This window comes from Silene latifolia, chromosome 9, assembly GCF_048544455.1.
Source record: "Silene latifolia isolate original U9 population chromosome 9, ASM4854445v1, whole genome shotgun sequence".
NCBI lineage: Eukaryota > Viridiplantae > Streptophyta > Magnoliopsida > Caryophyllales > Caryophyllaceae > Silene > Silene latifolia.
The window spans coordinates 212,076,412-212,101,990 of NC_133534.1; the positions used below are offsets into that span (position 1 = coordinate 212,076,412).

General features: G+C 33.3%; 1 protein-coding gene across 1 annotated transcript; it reads left to right on the forward strand.

Annotated features, from left to right (window-relative positions):
* The first annotated feature begins 1,536 nt into the window (after positions 1-1,536).
* On the forward strand, positions 1,537-3,374 carry LOC141602192 (uncharacterized). The gene is made up of 2 exons (XM_074422499.1): positions 1,537-2,983; positions 3,085-3,374. Exons 1-2 carry the CDS (start codon positions 1,537-1,539, stop codon positions 3,372-3,374), a joined length of 1,737 nt encoding a protein of 578 aa, XP_074278600.1.
* Positions 3,375-25,579: the final 22,205 nt, after the last annotated feature.

The following is a 25,579-nucleotide window of genomic DNA, read 5'->3' on the forward strand; positions in this document are numbered from 1 at the left end:
TGTTTATTGTTTTATTTTTACTCAGTTTGTTTCGAGACTCGCTTTGACTTTTTATTAGTTGACTTTGTTTAGAGAGTACTGAAGTTTATTTTTCAGTTTTAGGGAGACTTATACAATTTTCTTAGAAAACCTAGTGACATTTAGTAATAACTATTATGCAAGGCTAATTCTCTCCTTCTTGATTCAAACAAGTTGAAACTCTGGTAATTTCATGTGAGATTATTAATCCTTTGCTTTATCTTGAGTATTGTTTAATTCCTTACTTTGATATTCGTTTTGATATTCATCTTAATTAGGTGTACAACTAATTAGGGTTTATATTAATTCAGATGCTAGATTTGATTAAATGCTCAGTTTGCGATTTTAATCTTATTACGGTAGCAATTGTGATTAAATTATCGTACTCAGTTTGTCGTAATTTACTCATAAAAAGGATTTAACTTGTGATTTAAATATCGACAGCATTGTTGGTATTACTTATTTCCATTGCTTCTTCTCAATTGAATGAATGCTTCTAATTACTTGAACTTGAATTGCGTAATTTGGGTTAGTAATAGAAAGGGTGATTAAAGGCAACCGATTTGACTTTCTTCACTAAAATTAGGTGAGAAATTGATATTTGATAAAATTAAACTTTATTTGATATCACAATAGATTGCTCAAGGTTTGTAATTGATTGTAGTCAATGATCGATTCTTTATTTGGAACTGGATACTAGTTTGGGTCAAGATATTTCTCTATATTTGATTACTTATAACATTATTGCTTAATTTCGTTTCATTTTTAGTCTACAAATCAAACTTAAACACCCCTCTTTCAGACAGTTACTACGATTCTTAATAATCGCTCTTCTCTACACTTTAATTTCGTTTACGATTAATCCAATTCCTTGTGGTTTGACTCTTATTTCGGCTTTAATATTTGTTTAGTACAAAGAATTTAAGTGATTATAAATTGTAATTTGAGGCATACGACTTTAGCTTGTCAAATTTTGGCGCCGTTGTCGGGGTATTGGCATTAATTGTTTTTGTGTTTTAGTGTAGGTATATGCATAATACTTGTTCTGCTAACCTGAACCTCGAGCCTTTCGATCACGAGATTGAGCATACTCTTTTCAGGTTACGGAAGATCAAGAAAGGTGCAATAGTGGCTATTCCTGAAGGCGGCGATTTCGACGATCTACATTCAGAATCTGACAATTCTGAATATTCTGATGAATCTGAAGATTCTTTAGACATGGCTGGTACTATTAAAGAACTTACTGCACCCGATCTCACCCAACAACCCCTTTGTATTACATATCCTCCGTTGGGTGAGAACGAAACTTTTGAGTTGAAGTCGGGGTTGATTTTTCAATTGCCCACTTTCAACGGTCTAAGTGGAGAAGACCCCAATAAGAATTTGTCGAATTTCCATATTGTTTGCTCAAGCATGAAGCCGGCTACAGTTACTGATGAACAACTTAAATTGAGGGCCTTTCCATTTTCTCTCAAGGATTCTGCACGAGATTGATTGTACTACTTGCCACCTGCAAGTATGGACACATGGGTGAAGATGAAAAAAGCATTCTTGGAAAAATACTTTCCTACGTCTCGAGCCTCTCAACTGAAGAAAGAAATTAGCAATACCGAACAGAGGGATTGTGAGACTATGTACGAGTACTTGGAACTCTTCAAGAAGTTATGTGCTACATATCCCTATCATGGATATACCGCTCAAGACTTTGTCATGTACTTTTGTGGAGGTCTTTGCATGGAAGATGCTCGTATTGTGTCTGCCGCATGTGGTGGAAATATTGTGAACAAAAGACCGCCTGAGGCTTGGACGATCATTGATGAGTTTGCTGAGAGCTCCCGAGATTTTGCTAGAAAATATGTAAATCGCGGAGTTAATTCGCTGGGTTCATCTTCTTCATCCTCTTCCAATCTTGAAGAGAAAGTTGATACTTTGACAAGTCTTTTCAAGGATATGATGTCTGGGCAAAGGATGGCAATGGTTTGTGGAATTTGTTACAATGGACATCCTAGTGAGCATTGTCCACACATGCAAGAAGGTTCTCTAGAAGAGGTGAATGGAGTATGGGAGACTATACCTAAAAATAAGTGGGATCCTTCTAACACTTTCAATCCCGGGTGGATAGCGCATCCAAATTTTCGTTGGGGCAATTCTCAAAATGCCCAACAGTTTGGACAAGGTGGCCAGTCCGGTCAACCTAAGACCCAGTTTATACCTCGACCACAAGTTCAAAATTTACCATCGACTCAACCTCCTCCTAGTGGTCAAATGACAACTGAAGATATGATAAGAGCTTTGGTTACTAATCAAGCTACACTCCAAGAAACAGTTATTCCAAATCAAAAGGAGAACAAGGCTAGTATTCAAAATATTAAGAATCGGCTGGGGCAAATGGCAACCACTATTAATCGGTTAAAGGCTAGGGATTCTAATGTATTACCGTCTCAAACGGTAGTAAATCCAAAGAATGTAAGTGCGGTGTCACTTAGAATCGGAAGGCAATTGGTTGAAGCTGAGAAACCAAAAGCAAAGTCCAAGAGTGCTATCTTGCACGAAGAAGAGGAGATTGTGCTTGAGAAAGGTGAGAGTGCAACTCCAGAACCTGTGATAGAAGCGTCGGTTACTGCTAAACCGATATTGGAGGCGGATGTCCCATTTCCTAATGCTTTAAAGTCCACAAGACAGATTGAGAATGACAAGGATATTTATGAGACATTCCGTAAGTGTGAGGTAAACATTCCCCTTCTTGATCTTTTGAAAAGTGTACCCATGTATGCTAAATTTTTGAAGAAGTTGTATACTGTTAAAAGACAGCAAAGGCTGAAAGGTGCTCAAGAAGTGAAGATTAGTGAACATGTTAGTGCCATGTTTCAACGAAAATTGCCACCAAAATGCGGTGATCCTGGCATGTTCACTATTCCTTATACTTTAGGTGATACTAGAATTGAGAGAGCTATGCTAGATTTAGGTGCATCCATCAATGTGATTCCCTATTCCCTTTATAAGTCTATGAAACTAGGTTCTTTGGTAGAGACTGGGGTAGTTATACATTTTATATTTTTATGCTAGATTTCGGTGCATCCATCAATGTGCTTGTTATGTTTGATAATTTGATTTTCCCTACTGATTTCTATGTTTTAGAAATGGAACATGATAAGCATGTGGCCCCTATGTTGTTAGGGAGGCCTTTCTTGAAAACTGTTAGGACAAAGATAGATGTGTCTAGTGGTTCTTTGACTATGGAGTCTGATGGTCAAGTTGTAATGTTTAATATCTATGACTCCATGAAATATCCTCTTGATGTGCATTCTTTAAATTTCATTGATATTATAGAGCCTTGTGTCCAAGTGTTGGAGTAAGTGTCCTCAACAATAGTGCGATCACATGATTAAAAATCATAAGTAAATCTCATAATAAGCATACGTAAGGGATGATTCATTATATAGTCAACTGATCAACATTAATTGGTAATGATTGGCTAACTAGAGTTTGACATTACTGTCGTTTAACGGTGGTAATCTGTTGATCCCTTAAGGTCACACCTATAGGACAATTCCCTTAATAGATAAGTTGATTAATTGTTTGTCGATACAAGTTAATCAATTCCTTAAATTTGAATAATTCATTTATGAGTGAGAATATTTATAACTTATTGTAATTTGATTAAATGAGATTTATTTTAGAAATTAAAAGATTTTATTACTAAAATTGATTATTGATTATGAAACAATTGAGATATGAATGAATAGTTAATTATAATTACAATATGTTGTGAATTATATTAACATGACCCATTTTATTTATGCAATGAAGAATTACTAGACAATTTGTTATACGTAATTTAGTTAATGTATATAATGATATTTATTTGATAAATATGCATTAAATTAATTAATAACATGTTACATGTTACATGTGACATATAATGTGACAAATGACAAATTGACAAAATAAAATGGAAGTCCATTTTATAGTAGGGTACCGGTTTTTGTAGAGTAAAATAGGATTATTGTGTTTGTTAATATTGTATGGCAAACATAATGATCACTCTATGATATAGCCTTACACACCTAGCATTTGGAAAAGAGAAAAAGGCAAAAAGGGTGAAGGCCATGCATTGGCCTTCTACCACCCTACAACCGGCTCCCCCTTCCTCTTACATAGAGAATTGGTTCTCTATTTTGATTATTATTCATAATCTATCATTCTCATGATATTCTCCTACATCTCTCTAAAACAATTTTTAGAATCTCTAAAAAAATTATTCATAAATTATTCTAATATTAATATAAATATAATTACTAGTGTAGTAATTTTATTCATTAGAATTATTAAGGGTTTCTTACATAATAATCTAGTTAATTAGTATATAAGATTTAAGGGCTTTGTTTTGGGTGCAACAAGAGGAGGATCTCAATACTTGGGATTCAGGAGGATCATCCATAATACTTAAGCTTAAGAACAACTGAAGGTAAGAGACCTTACTTATGCCCATTTCGTACCTTTCTAAATGTAAGGAAACCGGTTTTTCTTATTCTTTTGTTATGCATGCAACTAGATCCACTAGTTATAAATCAATAAGTTATTTAGATCAACATTAGAAAAGTCTAATAAGGGTATATGAACCTAACAAATTGGCATCAAGAGCTTTGGTGTTGCATGCATAATCGGTTTGGTTTTTCCGAGTTAAATGTAACTTAATTAAAACTAGATATTTTATGATTTATAAGGATAAAGCCACGAAAATTTTGCATGTTATACATTCTGGTTCTAAAATATTTTTATGTCATATTGATGATTTATGGATAATTTTTGCTTATTTTAATGATTTTTAATGAAATAATTACATTTTTATGAGTAAAATGAACTTTTATTTACTAAAAATAATTAAACTTCACTACTGGCCGTCATTTTTTAGTATTACCTCACATGCATATTTTATGTATTGTATATAAAATGTCGTATTAATGTGATTAATATTGCATGATTTATGATTTTAATGTGATAAAAATGCTATAAATGGAGGATAAATGACTAAAAATAGTTAAACTTCAAAACAGGCCATGAAATTTTAATATGATGTCACATGCATATTTTATAGATTGTATGTAAAATTTGAGATAAATGTGATTTATTATCCATGATTTATAATATTAATGGTTAAAATATGGTTAAAATGATATAAATAGTGACTTTTTTTAGCAAAAAATAGTTAAAACGAATTTTATGGCATGAAATTTTTCCCTAATGCTTTATATTTGATATGAACATCATATCTAAAGTTGCATGATTAATTTTGATTGATTTGGTATGTTTATTGATTTTTATGTGATAATATCGATAAAAGGGCAACTTTACTAGTCATAAAAATTAATTCGAAATTTTTGGTTGAAATTTTGCCATTTCCAGGTTCTAGAAACTATTTAAGAATGTTCAAAATTTTGATTTTTATTTTTCCATAATTTTTATGTTTAATTTGGAATTAAATGGTAAACGTTATGATTTATACGATTTATTAATGAAGTAAATTATAAATATTTTGTGGGCAAATTTTATTGAGTTTTTGGAATCTTAATAATGTTCCAGTATTTAAAAAAATGTGATTTCGAATTTCTTTTCTAAATTTTAATGACTTATTGGGAATTATTTCATAATTGTTATGATTAAAAGAAGTTTAATAAGCAATAATAGAAAACCAAGTTGAATTATTGTCAAAAATTGAGTAAGGACTAATTTTTGAGTCCTAATTGGGTTAGGATAATTAACTTGGGCTTAAATTTGATTTTAGTGTTGATTTGTGATTTTAATAAGTTATTATCACGCATTTCCATAGAACCGAATTATATACGATATAAGGTTTATGTAGGGCGATTTGGCACATTAACTTGGCATGTTAATCATATATAATAATGCTGCGTTTTTATTGATGAAGTCATAATTTATTTATGTAATTTTGAATTATGTAATTTTATCTTAGTATGGTCTTAGTTTTAATCGGTATTACCCGCAATGTAAGGGAATAGCGATTCGGTTGTAATTTAATGTGATCTCGTATCACTTTTATTTTTACTAGTTTTTCATATTACAAATGTATAATAGGAATAGCTATGTATTTTATTATTATTTGTAATTCCGGAGTTCCTTCAAGTTGGTGCCAATCGGAAAGGCGTTCCGATCAAGACGGAGTCCTTGGGAAGCGTGCCACTTGAAGTTCAACGGACCAATGGAGTTGGTTTCCGAATTTGAAAATAGATTATTAGATTTTCTATTTTAGGAAGGCCATACTAGAAAATTTATATATTGCTTTGCATTTTTTTATTATATGTTGCATGCTTTGCTAAATCGCCATAAACAACACATGCATATCATATCGAGTATTCGACCGTGTCAATTATAATTATTGATAGTTCAAAATTTTAGTTCACTTAAATTTGATAGATAATAAATTGACTCGACCTCACACCTTTTTAAAGATTGAGACATAGCCTTACCAAATAATAGGAACCCAGGAATCTCAATTTCATAAAGGTACAATACGGTATTGAAATATTATACCAGGGTACTTACAATTGACGTTGGGTAAGTGGGGTAATAAATAGTTATTACACTTCGAAATTTTGGTTGATTTCAACGAAGGTATTTTGCGACCGTGGCCGAAATAGGTTCGGGCTAAAGAAGAACTTAACGTAAATTCATCGACCGAGAGTTCTAATTGTAGAATGGTTAAGAGGGTTAACCCACCAAGTTATATTAGTAAAGGTGTAGAGGGCCCGTTGGCTCACATCCAAGTTAATATGAATTTTTGATCTCGGAATCATTTATATAATTGGGTGGAGGTCATTATATAAATGTTAAAACATGCTAAAATGTTTTAATTATAACGATGAATGTTTTCTTTTCCCACTATTTCATTATTTTATGTTGTTCTTTATCATTTCTCCTATTAATATACAATATCAATTCGATTGTAACACGAGTCTCCGCTAAACCGCTATTGCTAAACGACAAAGAATCTCTTTCTAAAATGAACCGTATCATAGGTTGTGGACTAGCTCCATAGGAATCATTCTATTCCATAGAACTCGATAGGAATTGTCCTAGGCAAATATAAGATTAACATCTTAAATTCCTTACATACCTATATATAATTTCTTATAAAAGGGGATGATTAGAAGTGATAATTAGTCAAAATATGATTTGATAATTTCTTCTGTACATCCATTGTTCAAAAGCCTTATTGCTCAACCTAAACACTTGTCATCAAGCACTTAAGTTGTTAAAGTACATGACATTGTTAAATTGGTAACTTAATTTGCTAGAAATTTTGATTAACCAAATATCACAATAGAGTTCATCCTTGTGAAGGATTAACTAGGAATTTTGATGTGACCATTATTTGCGCACATTTAGTCCCCTAATTGAGCCTATTTTGCATGCTTTTATAACATTCTATGGTCATTTTATCCGTCAAAACCTTCCTATTTGCTTTTCTATCACATTTCATATGTTTTGTAGAAAAGGAGATAATAAGGCGGAAATTCCCGTCTTTCGTGCACATTTGGAAGCTACTTGACGATAATAGATGGACTAGTATGAAGAGGAAGCAAGGACTAAAGACCAATCCCGCAAGAATAAAATGGAAATGAGCAAAAAGGGAAGAAAAGAGGAAAAACCACTGCTGAAGAACAATCCGAGCGGATTGTCTTAAATCCGCCCGTCTCCACTAAACAATCCGAGCGTCCTGCTCTGAATCCGCTCGGATTCCTTCACCCGAATCCGCCCGGATTCTCTTGAATCCGCTCGGATTCCATTGCCAGATTCCGCCCGTCCCGACCCCAATACGCACGGATTTCTTCTCAGCACGGATTATCTTCTTCAAGCTACGAAAAGAGAAGCCCTTCTCTCAGAAAATACCGGGTCCTCCTTGCTCAACTTAAAAAGTGTAATTACTAGTTTAGCCCTTAGTTAACCCTAATGCATCCTCCCTAATTTCCACTATAAATACCCCATCTTTGTAATTAATCAAGTGTGTTCTTTTTAGCTAGAAAAATCCTTCTTTAGATTAGATTAGGAGTAGATTAGAATAGATTACTCTTTAATCTTTCCACAAATTACACATTAATCTCTCCTTAATTATTGTTCAAGTTTATCATTCAAGTTTATTATTGGGTAATTGAAGATTATTGGGTTATTATTGGAGGATTGACAACCTTCCATCAATCATCAAGTTTCTTCTATTATTCTTTGCTTTATTATTTGGATCACCTCAAGTTTGGTATAATTCCTTTACTCTTTAATCTTTATTGTTCATTTCTTCATTCTATTATCATGTTTATACTTGTTGTGATGATTGACACCATTAATGACATGTTTCCCATGATGATGAGTGAGTAGTTACTTAGCTAGGATTAGTGGGTAATTAAGGGAAGTCAACATGGGATTGATTCATGCTTAATCTAATATGTTTTCATGATTAAATTGCTTACTTGTTGTGATGTCAACTTTATGCACATGTTATGTTTGATGAAATGCTAAGCCTATGAATCCTTGCATTTTTACCATCTCTTATCTACTCAACTTGACTCGTAAGATATAAACCAACTCGAGTCTTGTTAGACCATGCATAGAAGTTGATTAGGAGGAAAGTAAGTCGACTTGTAGGTGTTGTACAATCTAATCGATTCGGCTCCGGGACCCAACTCTTCCTAAGAATCGTAAGATATAACCCAACTCGGTTCCTCCACAACATTAATTGCTTGCAACCTTGTAAACATGTTTGTATGATAAACACCATGAATCCCCCATAACCCCATGATATCCTAGAACTTTTAATCAATTGTTTACATCTTTCCTTTTATTGCTCGTTCTACTTTATTGCTTGCATTAGTCTAGACACAACTACAAACCCAAACAAATTGTGACACTAGCATAAATTTGAAGGAAATGTAGATTCATATACACTTTAACATACTCATATATGTCTAAAATAATTTGTCATAAAATTAAAACGGATTTTATGCATGCAAACAATAATATAAAAGAAGAGAAATAATGTCCTTACATTCAATATTTCGGCTATATTGGGCACAAGAGAGATCACCTTTCTCTTCTTGTTCTTGAGCTATTCCAATGGATGAACAAGATCTAAGAATAAGATCTCTCCCCAAGCTTTATACCCAAGGCTTAACACTTAATCTAATTAATATTATGAATACTAGTATAATATTAATCTAGTAGAAAAAGACCCAAAATTATTATACATACTTAATAATTTCGGCTATATGGGAGAGAAGAAGAAGAGAGAGTTTTTGTCTCTCTAGAAATCTTATATTTTGATGAGTAAAAGAATGAATGAGCATACACTACCTCTTAGTGAATATTAGGCAAAATAAGAAAAACAAACTCAAGTGTTTTTACTTCCCAAAACCGGTGGGAGTGGAGGAAGGAAAGAGCCAATGCATGAAATTGTTGCTCTTAACAATGTTCATAGGCTTGCATGGCTAGATTACTTTATAATCATTATGTTTTTCTTATTTAAAATATAAACACAATATTAAGTCCATTCCCCTCTTATTTTCGGCACTTTACATAACATGGTGTCCATATTATTTTTGTCAATTGTCTATATGTTACATGTCACATGTCACATATATTTGTTATGTAATTTTTAACATATTAAAAATCAACGTATTATCAAAAATACGTCACATACAAAAATTGACTTAGTAATTTCACAATTACTCGTACCAAAATATTTTACCACTTTATAAATCACAACAGTTTGTATTTATAATAATTCATTCAATTCAATTGTTACATTAAACAATTATTTCATCCGAGTAATGATACAATTCAATTACTTGGACCGTATCTCATTTAATCACATTTCAATTTGATACGTAAATTTTACTTCCAAAATCGCCCGTCAATTTTCAAGTAATTTAATCAACTCGTAACGTTATACGATTAATTAAATAATCAATTAAGTGTATTGCCCTTTAGGTATGACCTAGGGGTCAAATGATCACCACCGTCACACGACAGTAATGTCAAACTCTAGTCAGCCAATCATTACCGATATATGTTGACCGGTTGTGAGAACAATATTACTTCCCAATTGTATTCTTAAAATGAGATTTAGTAATGATATTTAAATCATGTGATCGCACTATTGTTGAGGACACATTTCCCAACAATCTCCCACTTGTCCTCGACAAGTGTGCGTCACCAATTCTCTTGTCCAATTACTATCTCCCACTCAATGCAAGGTGTCTTTTAGGTCGTACTTGCAAGTGATCATATCGAGAGTGGTTTCCTCGATCGGAGAATAAGCGATTGATCGGATTTATCCACTCGGATACCTTCCGAGCGTGGCCACGCATTTCGATTCATTACTCCTCGAGTGGCCCCGAGATATTGTTTTAACCACGACAAGGGGATGGACAATTCTATCGCACTCATTCCTTCGACTAGCCACAGACCATCATAACCCAAAATATGCCCATTTGACCCCATTTACGAAGGTCGTAGTAACACAAATCAAAGTTAATCGAAATCGAGCCATCTTAGGTGAATAGTCTTTAGTCAAAAGAATCGACTCATTAGAATACTATAGCGACTCTTGCCACGACCAGGCTATATAAATTTGCGAGAACTCTATAAGCGGTCATTAGGCCCGACAAGGTGTTCCTAACATCTGCCTATGTGATCGACTAGTCATCTCACATGACTGTATGGCACTTGAACTTGCCATCAATCGCATCACACTCTAGTCACCTTCGAGACGTCACCTCATACAAGTGACTATGGGCGAATACAATGTTAATCCGTGTTCACTTTAACGGGGTTCAATTGTCTCTACAACCCGTTTGGATGTAACAAAGTATAATAAAAGAGTTTTAAAGTAAAACTCGAACGACAAATGCGATTATCACATATGAATAGTCAATGCCGATTACTATTTCATGTTCTATAATCTAATTTGATCTTGTACGTAGTTGTCCATTTCAATTCAATTGAAATGACATGACTCATCATGTTTAGCCTTTGAGAAGGCTTTTGTTAGTAGGTTTTATCAACTTCTTGTACCTTACTCAACCTTACTACATACTCGTTTTCCTTTGTAATGTATACATTTGCATTACAAAACTTTTCGAGTACGTGTCGAGATCCAATCAAGACATAGGCCCTCTAGCCTTAGAATAGCTCCCACTTTGTTTTTCACGTGTGCGGGACTCATCCTCTTGCACATCTCATGATTGCAAGTGTACTCAATTTCCGTTATAAATATCTCTCATTGTTCTTTATTGCCTAGAACGATTCTAGAAAATCTACTTCTTAATTATTATAGCCACAATGGTATCTTAACCATCCTAATGTGTTTTGATTATGGTTTTGTCGGAAACATGCGCAATCTCAATTGTCAATTGTCACTTGTGTAACACCCTTACACAAAATTGCATCAAAAACACTTTGCTTTACTTCCTTAATGCTTCTGCAAGCACTTAAGGGTAATCTTTATTTACTAGGTAAAGATTACTTAAATTCGGTTTTGAAAACAATTCATCATACTCAAAGTATATGAAGTGTTATACATCATTACTCATTTAATTGATCCGGCGGCGGAAGCAAATGGAATCAATCAAATATGTTCAATTTAATTGAACTAGTCATGAATCTTATCAACATAAGACTTCTTCTTGACGCTAATATCATGTGGATTTATCTTCATAAATCTAGATATTAAAGATGTATTATATTACTTCAAAAGTCTTAAATCATTCTCGATGATCAATATGTCATCCACATATCGGACTAATTAAAATTTCCGTAACTCCCACTAAACTTCATGTATAAACACAACTTCTCGACTTATCGAGAAATGTTTTATCACATGATCAAAAATGTTGATTCTAACTCATTGATGTCCTACTTAAGACCCTCTCTTAAGTTTCACATTATCTTAGGATTGCAAGAATCTACTAAACTCAAGACATGTATTGAATACATTCCTTCTATTGAAGAAGCGGGTTTTAGATTCACTTGCTACGTATTTCATAACCTCATAATGAAATACAATCCTTAAGAAGATCCAAATAGACTTAAGCATTTCAACTAGTGCAAAACCCTTCGCAACCAATCTTGCTTTGAAATATCTCTTTATTAGTGCAAAACCCTTTGTCACTAATCAAGCCCTTTCGTTTCGGATTTTCACGGCTCTTGGCCTTGTATTGAGTTGTGACTTAAACACTCTTATGTAAGTCCTTTGTCGATTACTTTCCAGAAGTAATCAACTTGAATCAAACAATTTCTTTTGTAAGTTATAAGCTCTTTACTTTCTTAAAAGTAGCATGAATTCATCATTTTTAACAAGTGACGAATTTAACCTCCTAGGTTTTGAAGAAACAATGTCTTACACAAAACGTCTCATGTAGCCAAGAAAGACCAGTTTCTTGCGACATAACATTCTTTGTGGCATTCTTTGTGGCTCTTGAATAATTTCTCCCACTCTGTCTTCTAAAATAAACTTGTATTTTAGAAAGACAGCTTCATGAGCCGCAAACCCGTCGTACTCGTGATAATTGAAAAGGAAAAATGAGTATTTGTTTCTTGTGAAAACTTACAAACATGGTACCCTTACCATTTCATATCTCATATGATTCGATTTAGTGGAAAAATAATTTAGACAAAAATGATAAAATCCCCAAAAGGATCAAGTAACTCAAAGTAACTTGATTGAAATCCAAACCATATCGAATAGCGTTTGAATTCTTATCTAATCACACATTATTCCATAATGCGTGCTAAGAGAGATTAACTTGTGATACTATATCCCATTTGCTTTGGCTTATATCAAAGTCTTCACTTTGATAATCCCATCACGACTAAATCGTGATTTCTTTAACTCTTTAAACTTCTTTAAAGATTTTCTATTTACCTTATTAAGTTAACATATTAGCGTCAACTTAAATCGTTGGTAAAGAGAATGATCAACCTATTATGGATCAATGATTTATAACCTCGATCTCCTTTTCAACCAAAAGGCACGAGACATCTTGCTTTGAATACAAGATACGCATATACCATTAACAATCTAATGGTTTCAAGAGTACTCGTTAACTCTTTGCGTTCATTATTCCAAAATTTTAAGGTTTAATCTTGGGTTACCAACTTGAGTCTAGCATCATCTTCATGATATATTATTCTAGTTTGGTTTAGAATATAATCACCTTGATAATGGGCTAGCCATACATCAAATCGTGGTGTATAGGGTCACAAAAGTGAAAACCTCTTTTGTATCTTAACAAGTTTATATTCTTATTTAGAGTTTATGCACTTAATAGTCACAATTAAGTACAACTTTAAATCCAAAAACTAGATTGAGTACACAATTACTCTATCTCTCAACATTATTGTTGCTAGTCGTCATATTCTAATCATCCTATGTATCAAGTACAATGATGAAAACCTCCACTGGTTTCTAATATTGACGAAGTGGTACTAGCAAAATTTATGTTTAATCAAATAAACATTTAAAGAAGAAAGTCCCATTAGATGTCCCACAACTAACTTGTTGATTCTTCAATAATTTGGGGCAGTTTCCTTTCTTGTGTCCAACATTTAAGACAATGGAAACTTTATTGGTCGGGATTGATAGGTTTAGTATCGTCATTCCTCAATGACTTTACTCTTAACATTACCTTGTATCAATTCCATTATAATCTTTACTTCTTGAACCTCGTTCTCATCTTAACGGTTTAAGAGAATGCTCCCACTCATTTCAATGAGTCTTTGCTTTGAGAAGCAAAAATTGAATTCATGAAGATTACTCTTCATTTGTTCGTTTTAGTCTTAAAAACTGTCATTGAAGTGGTTGCGTTATTTTGGTCAATTACGAATTCTTGACAAAACTAATTACCAAAACAATTTTATCGCTTCGATGTACTTAATGCATTTAAGTACATGGAAAAACAATCCATTGCAAGTAGATGTGTTAGTCAAGAATCAAAAACCTGTTTGATAATGAATAACTTTAATCTATACTCTTTACAAGAGATCCTTAGCAATGGTTTATTTGAGGTTTTAGAAGCAAACTCATATTTGTCTTTAGTTACGATATTTTAATGGAGATTTGAATTAAAAACGAAATGATATCGTATATTGAACTGTGGTAAAGAAATAGAACAATATTATAACGGAATAATGGAAAACTTAACATTCATCGTTTTATTAATACTTGTAAATAACAAGTAAAGCATTTACATAGTGACCTCTACCCAACTATGATAAATGATTCCAAGACCCAAATTCATATCGACTTAGGCACGGTATGGCCGATGAAACCCTTATCAATATAACTCGGTGGATTAACGCTTTAATCGATTCTACTTTTAGAACTCTTGGTCGATAAAATTACTCTAATATTTATCTATAGCCCGGAACACATGCAACTACGCTCGCGAATACTTCCGTTGAGCTCAATCCAAATTTCGAATAAATGTGTCCATGATCCAAATCCACATCAACTTGGGCACGGTATGGCCGATGAAACCCTCATCAACATGAATTCGGTGGATTGACATTTATCACCCACTTCCCCTACGTAACAAGGTTTGTACCCCGGTAGGGCCGAGTGCACTCCCTCACGAAATTGGTTTTCATGGTTTCTACTATTTGGTAAGGCTATGTCTCAATTGATTGTTTTAGCGAGAGGTCATGTCAATTTATTATCTATCACGTTTTAAGTGAACTAAAGCGGTGAACTACGATAATTCTAATTGACACGGTCGAAAAACTCGATAAAAGACAATGCATGTTTAGTTATGGCGATTTAGCGATGCATGTGACATAAAATAAAATGCAAGCATAAAGATAAATAAATCCTAGTATGGCCTTTCCTAAAATAGAAAAACTATTAATCTATTACATATTCGGAAACCAACTCCATTGGTCCCTTGAACTTCGGTTGTGGCACGCATCTCGAGGTAACACCGTCTTTATGTATCGCCATTCTTGAAGAAATCCGTCTTTAGGAACTCCGGAATGAATAAAATTACATAATAAATTACATAATTTCCTATTATACATTTGTAACTAAAATAAAAATAATCTATTAAATTACAAAACGGTGATACGAGATCACAATAAAAATACAACCGAATCGATATTCCCATACATTTCGGGAAATACCAATTAAAATCTAAGGCCATACTAAGTAAAATTACATAATTCAAAATTACATAAATTAAAATTATGACAATCATAAAGAAAATGCAGCATTATATTATGTATGAACATGCTCAATTTTATGCTAAATCGCCTTTTAATTAGCCAATATCGTATATTACTCGGTTTTTACGGATTTGCGTGATTTCAACATTTTATAATCACAAGAATGCACAAACTCATATTTATGCATAAGTTAATTACCCTAACCTTTTAGGACTCAAAATATAGTCTTCACTAGTAATTTGACCATAATTAACTTTTATTTACAAAATTGTTCATAAATGGACAAAAATTACAAAAATAAGCTATTAAACTTCAAATAAATCCAAAAATTTCAAATAAATTCAAAATTTGAAATTTAAATTCATGAACATTCTGGAAAAAAATTCCATGACACTCATAATGTTCAAAATCTTAGGTTAAAAATTTCGAAATTTTTCCGGAAAAACAATGTTGCGGTTTATCGATATTTAATAAAATAATCATAAAAACATGGAAAAATTATTTTCATTAACTTTTCAATTTTAGATCTGAAAAAGATAATACAATGCAACATTAGACGTTTTTCCTAAGTCATAGATTATGTTTTATTAATTTTCAACTAATAATGTCACTATTTATGCCATTTTTCTTCAAAAATTCATAAATCATGCTAAAAGACTTCTTTATAGCCAATTATTTTACACACATCTTGCAAAATTGCATGTGACAACATATTAATTTTCTATGACCAGATTCGAAATTTAACTCATATTAACCTATTTTTCTCTTAAATCCGAATTTAATGATGAAAAATTCATTTTTCGAGCATAACTAGTCCAAAAATTATGAAAATTTACAGGTTATCTCAAAATAATATATGTAACAACATATCCAAAAACCAAGTGAAAATTGAAGTATAGCTATTTTTAGACCAAAAATGACATTTTTACTCATAAAATCACATTTAAATGTCATTATTATTAAATATGAACAATAAAAATCCGAAAAATTAACCAAAATATCCTAAAACACTTTAGGACCAGAAATATTAACATGCATGTAATTATTTCGTGATATATCATAATAACACAAATTTTACAAGTTTTATTTTGTTATTCATATAACTCGGAAAAACTTTTAACCAATTTGCATGCAAACAACCGTGGCTCTGATACCAATTGAAGGAAATGTAGATTCATATACACTTTAACATACTCATATATGTCTAAAATAATTTGTCATAAAATTAAAACGGATTTTATGCATGCAAACAATAATATAAAAGAAGAGAAATAATGTCCTTACATTCAATATTTCGGCTATATTGGGCACAAGAGAGATCACCTTTCTCTTCTTGTTCTTGAGCTATTCCAATGGATGAACAAGATCTAAGAATAAGATCTCTCCCCAAGCTTTATACCCAAGGCTTAACACTTAATCTAATTAATATTATGAATACTAGTATAATATTAATCTAGTAGAAAAAGACCCAAAATTATTATACATACTTAATAATTTCGGCTATATGGGAGAGAAGAAGAAGAGAGAGTTTTTGTCTCTCTAGAAATCTTATATTTTGATGAGTAAAAGAATGAATGAGCATACACTACCTCTTAGTGAATATTAGGCAAAATAAGAAAAACAAACTCAAGTGTTTTTACTTCCCAAAACCGGTGGGAGTGGAGGAAGGAAAGAGCCAATGCATGAAATTGTTGCTCTTAACAATGTTCATAGGCTTGCATGGCTAGATTACTTTATAATCATTATGTTTTTCTTATTTAAAATATAAACACAATATTAAGTCCATTCCCCTCTTATTTTCGGCACTTTACATAACATGGTGTCCATATTATTTTTGTCAATTGTCTATATGTTACATGTCACATGTCACATATATTTGTTATGTAATTTTTAACATATTAAAAATCAACGTATTATCAAAAATACGTCACATACAAAAATTGACTTAGTAATTTCACAATTACTCGTACCAAAATATTTTACCACTTTATAAATCACAACAGTTTGTATTTATAATAATTCATTCAATTCAATTGTTACATTAAACAATTATTTCATCCGAGTAATGATACAATTCAATTACTTGGACCGTATCTCATTTAATCACATTTCAATTTGATACGTAAATTTTACTTCCAAAATCGCTTAGTCAATTTTCAAGTAATTTAATCAACTCGTAACGTTATACGATTAATTAAATAATCAATTAAGTGTATTGCCCTTTAGGTATGACCTAGGGGGTCAACTGATCACCACCGTCACACGACAGTAATGTCAAACTCTAGTCAGCCAATCATTACCGATATATGTTGACCAGTTGACAGTAACAATATTACTTCCCAATTGTATTCTTAAAATGAGATTTAGTAATGATATTTAAATCATGTGATCGCACTATTGTTGAGGACACATTTCCCAACAAAATTGAGATAGATAGACTTAGGACCCAAAGCACACCGTCCCATGGATCGACCTCGACTTACCGCTAACTAGTTGTTTGTTGAGTATTATAAATGTGTTTGATTGAGTGACCCGACGACATCACCCACATCAAAATGGCGCCGTTGCCGGGGACGGTGTTGTTTATTTGAATTGTTCTTTTGTCTAGTTTTAGTTGTGCTTCTTCTTGAGGAATTTTGGTTCCTTGGGAATTTATTTCTTGTACTTGTTCTTTTTCACATGCTCAACATGTCTACATTCACTTTTTGGCAATATGAAAATGAATCATTTGATAAATATGTTGCAAGATTTGAAGATTATATGACTCATGCTTGGCATCATGGTTTTACTATTTCAAATTATGAAGCATGTTGTGTTGTTTATAATGGCATGAACCTTGAAACCCGCAACTTGGCATTTCACTTGAGTGGTGGTAGGATATGTGAGATGAGTTGTGAGGAATTTTGGGAATTTGTTGAGTTCATGACCACCCATTGTCTTAAGCAAACTATACATGACATCTTTGAGAGTGCCAAGGAAGGTATAGAAGCGATAAAAACCACATTTCAAAAATTCATTGAGGAAAACTATGATGAAAATGAGATTTGTGAGGATGAGAAACCTTCCTATAACCTTGAGCCAACCCACTTTGTCCACAAAATTACCCCACCTTGGGAAGATGGAGTGCTAGATGAGGAGAGTGATGATGAGGAGGAGTACATTCTTGATTGTGAAACTAATGCTTGGATGCCGTCATCCTACTCTTCTTGTGTTTCAATGAAATCAACCTCCATGGAATTTGATGTTAATGGGCAAAGTGAGAGTGATATGGATGTGAACTTGAGTGAAAACTCACCCTTTGAGGATGACATATTTGAGGAAGACAATTGTGTTGAGCTTGGTGAGCCTTGCTATGACAACTCCTTTGATAATGGACCTTGTTGGGATGAGGAATTTGATGAGGACATTTGGGAACCCCAAATAGACACCCTTAAAATCACCTTGGATGATAATGAGAGTACTTGCATTGAATGTGGTGATTTTGACTATTTGGAGGATGAGTTGAGTGAATTGCCAACCAACTACCCATTTCATGTTTCTTCCATCCATCATTTCTCTTATGATTTTTGTCATGATGCTCTTGATATGCTTGCTCGGTCTTTTACTTGGGCATTATTTCATTGCATAATCTTGTGTTGCTATGCATGCCTATTCATGTCCCACTCCCAAGAATTTGACCGACTTCTACGTGCTTTGAGTGCTAGTGATGATTTTCCATGAAATTGTTAATTAATAATCTTTGGTTTAATGGAGTTCCTCAATAACCATTAATTTGTATATATGCATTTAGTGTAGTTTTGCATTCATTTAATAAATTGCATGAGAGATGAAAGGGAGGGATCTCATATTTTTAATTGAGTTTTTGAAGGAAATTCATAAAAATGAGAAGATGAAAAATGTAAAGAAATGAAGAAAATGGAAAAATTGGGCTTATGAGTAAGTGTGTTATCAAGGGAAAGATGTTGGGCCAAAATCTCAAAAAAGACGCCCATCCCAAGATAAATCCGGGCGGGTTGAAGGCCAAGAAAAGAAGAAAAGTTCCCTGCCCAAGAATCCGGGCGGATTTTAAGAAATACGCCCTTCTTTGCTCTCAACCCGAGCGGGTTGATATTGTCTGGAGCGGGTTCACCGCCAACCCGAGCGGGTTCATTTCATCTGGAGCGGGTTGACCCTGGAATTCCTCATTTTCTCTCATTTGGCTCGTGTCATGGCTATATATGCTTCCTATCTACCATCTTCATCCCCTACAATGATTGTAAGATACCCTTTTCCCTTGACTTTGCATTACATTTAGCTTGCATTTGTATTATATTTCATATTGCATTTACATTAGTTAGTTCATATGTATAGTTTGCATTGTAATATATCTCACATGATTCATGTAGATAGTTGCATATAGACTAGAATTCATGCATAGTCACTAATGACCAATCCTATTCTTTTCTACACTAGAAATAGTGTTTAAATCGGTTTGGGGAGGTTTGATCATAAGCGACTTAAGCATTTATCATGCATCATATACTATAGTTTAGATTGCATTCATTTGTTATATATGTCATATAGAATTGCATTTAGTTAGAGCATGCATTCATTCATATCATATCATTGCATTTGCACTTTATTTTCAATCAAAAAAAAAAAAAAAAAAATGTTTTTCCTTTTTATTCCTACTCCTACATGTACATTGAGGACAATGTCCAAAATAAAGTGGGGGATGGGAATTTATATTCCAAAAAAATGATAAAAATTGAAATTTTTTGAAAAATCCCAAAAATATGTCTTTTAATTTCATAAAAACAAAACCCATAAAAATTTGAAAAATTTAAAAATCCAAAAACATGTTCATTTCCTTTGTAGCGTAGTCTTGTATATATTATGTTTGTCTATCCTTGTTCACATTAATTGACTACGCCACATCCGAGACATGAGGATATTGAAGACCGCATGGTATGATCTTTCCAATCTCCTTTTTCCTCTTTATGTTAATGACTATGTGGCTTTATTTTGATTGATGCGGTATAAACAATGTGAATTTAGGATTGCATTTAGTTTACTTGGCATATTAGTTGGTAGAAGCATATGCATTAGGATGTTTATATGTTAGTTGCATCATGGCATGTAGTTTTGCATGGTTAGAAAAATTTTGCGAAACCGTCTACTTGGGAAGCTTGACAAGTGTATATAGGCCCTAGTAGATGCTTTTTCTTCTTAAGACTTTGCTTGTTAGAATGCTTGTAAAACACCCTAGGATGTGTCATGCTAGTATCCTTTGACCCATGGATTAAGGCCTAGTCAAGAGTACCTTGTGGTGTGATAACTCATTGGCTACCGTTTATTCCAAGGTGACCCTTGAAACCATGCAACCATCATTCATCCATGTTCTACCACTCATTTTGTCATCAAAGGGAATGGGCACAAAAAGAAATTATTCAAATTTGAGTTCAAGAAATGAAATGAAAAGTGAAAGAAAGTTTGCAAAAATGCATCAAAAGAAAAAAAAAGGAGGAGCAAAAATAGACTCCTAAAAGCTTCAAATATAAGGCACCCTCGTTACTAATTGGGGTGACTTTGAAAATGTTCAAAAAGAAATACAAAAAGTTGTCAAGTATTGAAATGCCAAAAATAAAAAAAGAAATGGCAAAGAAAGTGTTCTCAAATGTCAAATGCCACAAGAAATTGGGGGGGAAAAACAAAAACAAAAGCAAACTCCCAAAGTGAAACTCAAATATCTATTGATCCCTTTTATCCATCATATCCATTTTTGTGCATGGTAGAGAGGGGACGACCCTTCTTCTTGTCTAGGCAAGAGGGGGAATTCCGCGATCCTCCAGTGTTTCTAACACCATAGGGAGTCTACTCTTGACAAAAGCATTTAACGATTGAGGACAAAGGTACCCTAGCTTGACACATTTTGGAGGTGATTTATTGGTATCCTTCTAGGCTTAGTAGTTTGAAAAAATTGCATCTATGATGGAGTGTGTACCCTTGAATTGCTTCCCTTGTAGATAATTTCCGCCACTTAGATGAGGAAAGTGGCTATTCTTTTGTAGATGCATCTCTTATTTGATTTTGTGTGCTTTAATGATTGGATGTATCGCCATTTTGGCAAAACCCACCTTGCCTTGCAAGAAGGCATCCTACCTCATGGTTGTCTTGTTGTGAGTTGAAGGGGCGGAGTGAGACCCGCTAATTGTCTCATATCGGTTATATTATTAGGTTAGTTTAAATAAAGGTCTAGTTTTAGTCACCTCTTTACTCGGGACGAGTAAAGGTTCGGTTTGGGGATATTTGATGTGACCATTATTTGCGCACATTTAGTCCCCTAATTGAGCCTATTTTGCATGCTTTTATAACATTCTATGGTCATTTTATCCGTCAAAACCTTCCTATTTGCTTTTCTATCACATTTCATATGTTTTGTAGAAAAGGAGATAATAAGGCGGAAATTCCCGTCTTTCGTGCACATTTGGAAGCTACTTGACGATAATAGATGGACTAGTATGAAGAGGAAGCAAGGACTAAAGACCAATCCCGCAAGAATAAAATGGAAATGAGCAAAAAGGGAAGAAAATAGGAAAAACCACTGCTGAAGAACAATCCGAGCGGATTGTCTTAAATCCGCCCGTCTCCACTAAACAATCCGAGCGTCCTGCTCTGAATCCGCTCGGATTCCTTCACCCGAATCCGCCCGGATTCTCTTGAATCCGCTCGGATGCAATTGCCAGATTTCGCCCGTCCCGACCCCAATACGCACGGATTTCTTCTCAGCACGGATTATCTTCTTCAAGCTACGAAAAGAGAAGCCCTTCTCTCAGAAAATACCGGGTCCTCCTTGCTCAACTTAAAAAGTGTAATTACTAGTTTAGCCCTTAGTTAACCCTAATGCATCCTCCCTAATTTCCACTATAAATACCCCATCCTTGTAATTAATCAAGTGTGTTCTTTTTAGCTAGAAAAATCCTTCTTTAGATTAGATTAGGAGTAGATTAGAATAGATTACTCTTTAATCTTTCCACAAATTACACATTAATCTCTCCTTAATTATTGTTCGAGTTTATCATTCAAGTTTATTATTGGGTAATTGAAGATTATTGGGTTATTATTGGAGGATTGACAACCTTCCATCAATCATCAAGTTTCTTCTATTATTCTTTGCTTTATTATTTGGATCACCTCAAGTTTGGTATAATTCCTTTACTCTTTAATCTTTATTGTTCATTTCTTCATTCTATTATCATGTTTATACTTGTTGTGATGATTGACACCATTAATGACATGTTTCCCATGATGATGAGTGAGTAGTTACTTAGCTAGGATTAGTGGGTAATTAAGGGAAGTCAACATGGGATTGATTCATGCTTAATCTAATATGTTTTCATGATTAAATTGCTTGCTTGTTGTGATGTCAACTTTATGCACATGTTATGTTTGATGAAATGCTAAGCCTATGAATCCTTGCATTTTTACCATCTCTTATCTACTCAACTTGACTCGTAAGATATAAACCAACTCGAGTCTTGTTAGACCATGCATAGAAGTTGATTTGGAGGAAAGTAAGTCGACTTGTAGGTGTTGTACAATCTAATCGATTCGGCTCCGGGACCCAACTCTTCCTAAGAATCGTAAGATATAACCCAACTCGGTTCCTCCACAACATTAATTGCTTGCAACCTTGTAAACATGTTTGTATGATAAACACCATGAATCCCCCATAACCCCATGATATCCTAGCACTTTTAATCAATTGTTTACATCTTTCCTTTTATTGCTCGTTCTACTTTATTGCTTGCATTAGTCTAGACACAACTACAAACCCAAACAAATTGTGACACTAGCATAAATTGAGATAGATAGACTTAGGACCCAAAGCACACCGTCCCATGGATCGACCTCGACTTACCGCTAACTAGTTGTTTGTTGAGTATTATAAATGTGTTTGATTGAGTGACCCGACGACATCACCCACATCAAATTTATATGAAGATAAGTCTTCATCAAGTAGAAATTCTTGAAGTCAGTGGGAGCAATAAGAAGTAACTACCTATCTTAATTGTTAAGGATAGAACTAGGCTCGAAAGAGAAGGTGTTAGACACTAGAATAGATACAAACCCCAAATAAGTAAAGATCTAGGAAGTTGGTCGTGTGACTCCAACATTTTCCTTCTTAATCTATGACATTGACATAACATTCTTGCCAAATACCACATCATGAGTATTTGATACAAATTAGTAGATTTCATCATCATATTTGGCATTATAATGTGATGACTAGCAAGAATAAGTTCAAAAATTTGCATGAATGGAACTAGGGTAGTTGCCATTTCATCCATGAACATATGAATGTTGTAGTGTACTCATTTTAGTTTTGTATTTAGAAATGTACCTCAATAATTGTTATGATGTATAATATGTCTAAATAAGAATATAATTTGAGTTTTGCACAAAAGGTAAAGGGTTTTACCATTATGCAATTAAAACAAGCGTTGAACTCTTACATACCACGATTAAGTTTATTGTGAGACCATATAAATCAAGGTAATTATATTCAAACTAAAAATAAATGTCATATATATATAACTCAAGTTGGTGACCCCAATCATTTCTCAATTCTTGATTGAAAATCGCATTTAGAAACTAGTTTTGACTAGTGTCCCAAACCATTTGATTGAGAATCTTTGGTGTATGCGAATCTTGTATTCAAAGCAAGATAATTCATGATTTTTCCTTGAAAAAGATTATGAATAGAGCAAGATATTCGCCCTACTTACACTTTGAAGTGTATGGTCGAATAAAATTTCAATCTGAGAAGGTTATTACTTCTTCATCTCTTTTACCAACGAAGTAGGTAGATACTTGATATCCACTTAATGAGGTAAGAAGAGAAATTCTTTGAGTAAGTTCAATGAATGTTAAAAGGTATCAAAACCTACAGATTATAAAACCAAAGTATTAGTACTTTGTTAAAATGGGGAACAATAAAGTGATGACTTTCATCTACACCATATAGAGTGTGATATGGTATCACAAGATCACTTTCATAATCACACCCTATCAAGATAAGGTGTATTAGAAAGTTACATAGAATCCTATACGATATGATTGAATCTTTACTATAAAGTTGGAGATAGTTTCTGTTGCAAATTTGTCTAGCATTTTTTTAATTTTTCCACTAAAACAGAATATAGTTAAAGCAATCACGTACAATTCATATGAGATATGGTTAGGCCAGGCTCTTAAGTTGTAGATCGTTTCGATAGTAAACATGTGCTCATTTTCCTTACATGATCACGAGAACAAAGGGTTTGTGGCTCGGGATATTGTCTGTTAAAGAAATGAGGAGTATTTCTTTAAGACAGAGTGGGAGAAAATGTTCAAGAGCCACAAGCTGAGAATAAGACGTAGGAAGATGTTCCTTCTTGGTCAATCCTGAAACTTATTAAGATGCTTTATCTGGTCTCAACTCCACAATAGTCCGAAGTGAGCATAAACATGAAGATGTTTATTTAGCTTGGTTGATTGGTGACAAAGGGTTTTGCACGCAACAACAACGCCTCATTGAATTCAGATATAATTCGACAGTTGCATTTTAAAAATCAGCTTTTATGAGTTTTGTAAATCGCAACTATCCTAAGGTAGGATACAAACTTAAGATTTTAAAAGTCAAGGAGTTGAATTGTATGTTTTGATCATGTAATAAACTTTTCTCGAATTGTCGAGTAGTTTTGTTTTTACATGGAGTTTAATGGGAGTAATGTGGTGTTACTAGTCTTATATGTAAGGGACATATTGATCATTGTAAGGGACATATTGATCATTGTAAGGGACATATGTAAGGGACATATTGATCATTGTAAATGATGGAAGACTTAGGAGAAGAATAATACATCTCTAAGGTATGCAGACCTATAAATATAGTTCTAAGAGGATATTAGCGTTTAATGAATATTCTTAAGTTAATAAGAATCTTGACAAGTTCAAAAGTATTGAACATGTAGAAATTGAATCCACATGCTTCCGCTGCGGGATTAATTCATTACGCTAAGATGTATCACCATTCTTAAACTTCGTATACTTGGAGTATGACGAGAAGTTATAAATCGAATCTTTGAGAGAAGTCTCCATATAGCCACATAGTTCATTATATAGTACTCAGGAAGTACTAAAGAGATGAAGCTAAGCATTTAGAAATAAGATGGATTTATGTGCAAGGAGTTACACAAAAACCATATTCTAAACACATAAGGATGGTTAGAGAACCATCTTAGCTACATTATTTAAGGAGGATATCTGCTAGAAATATCCTAGGCAGTTGAACAATGAGATATACACAACG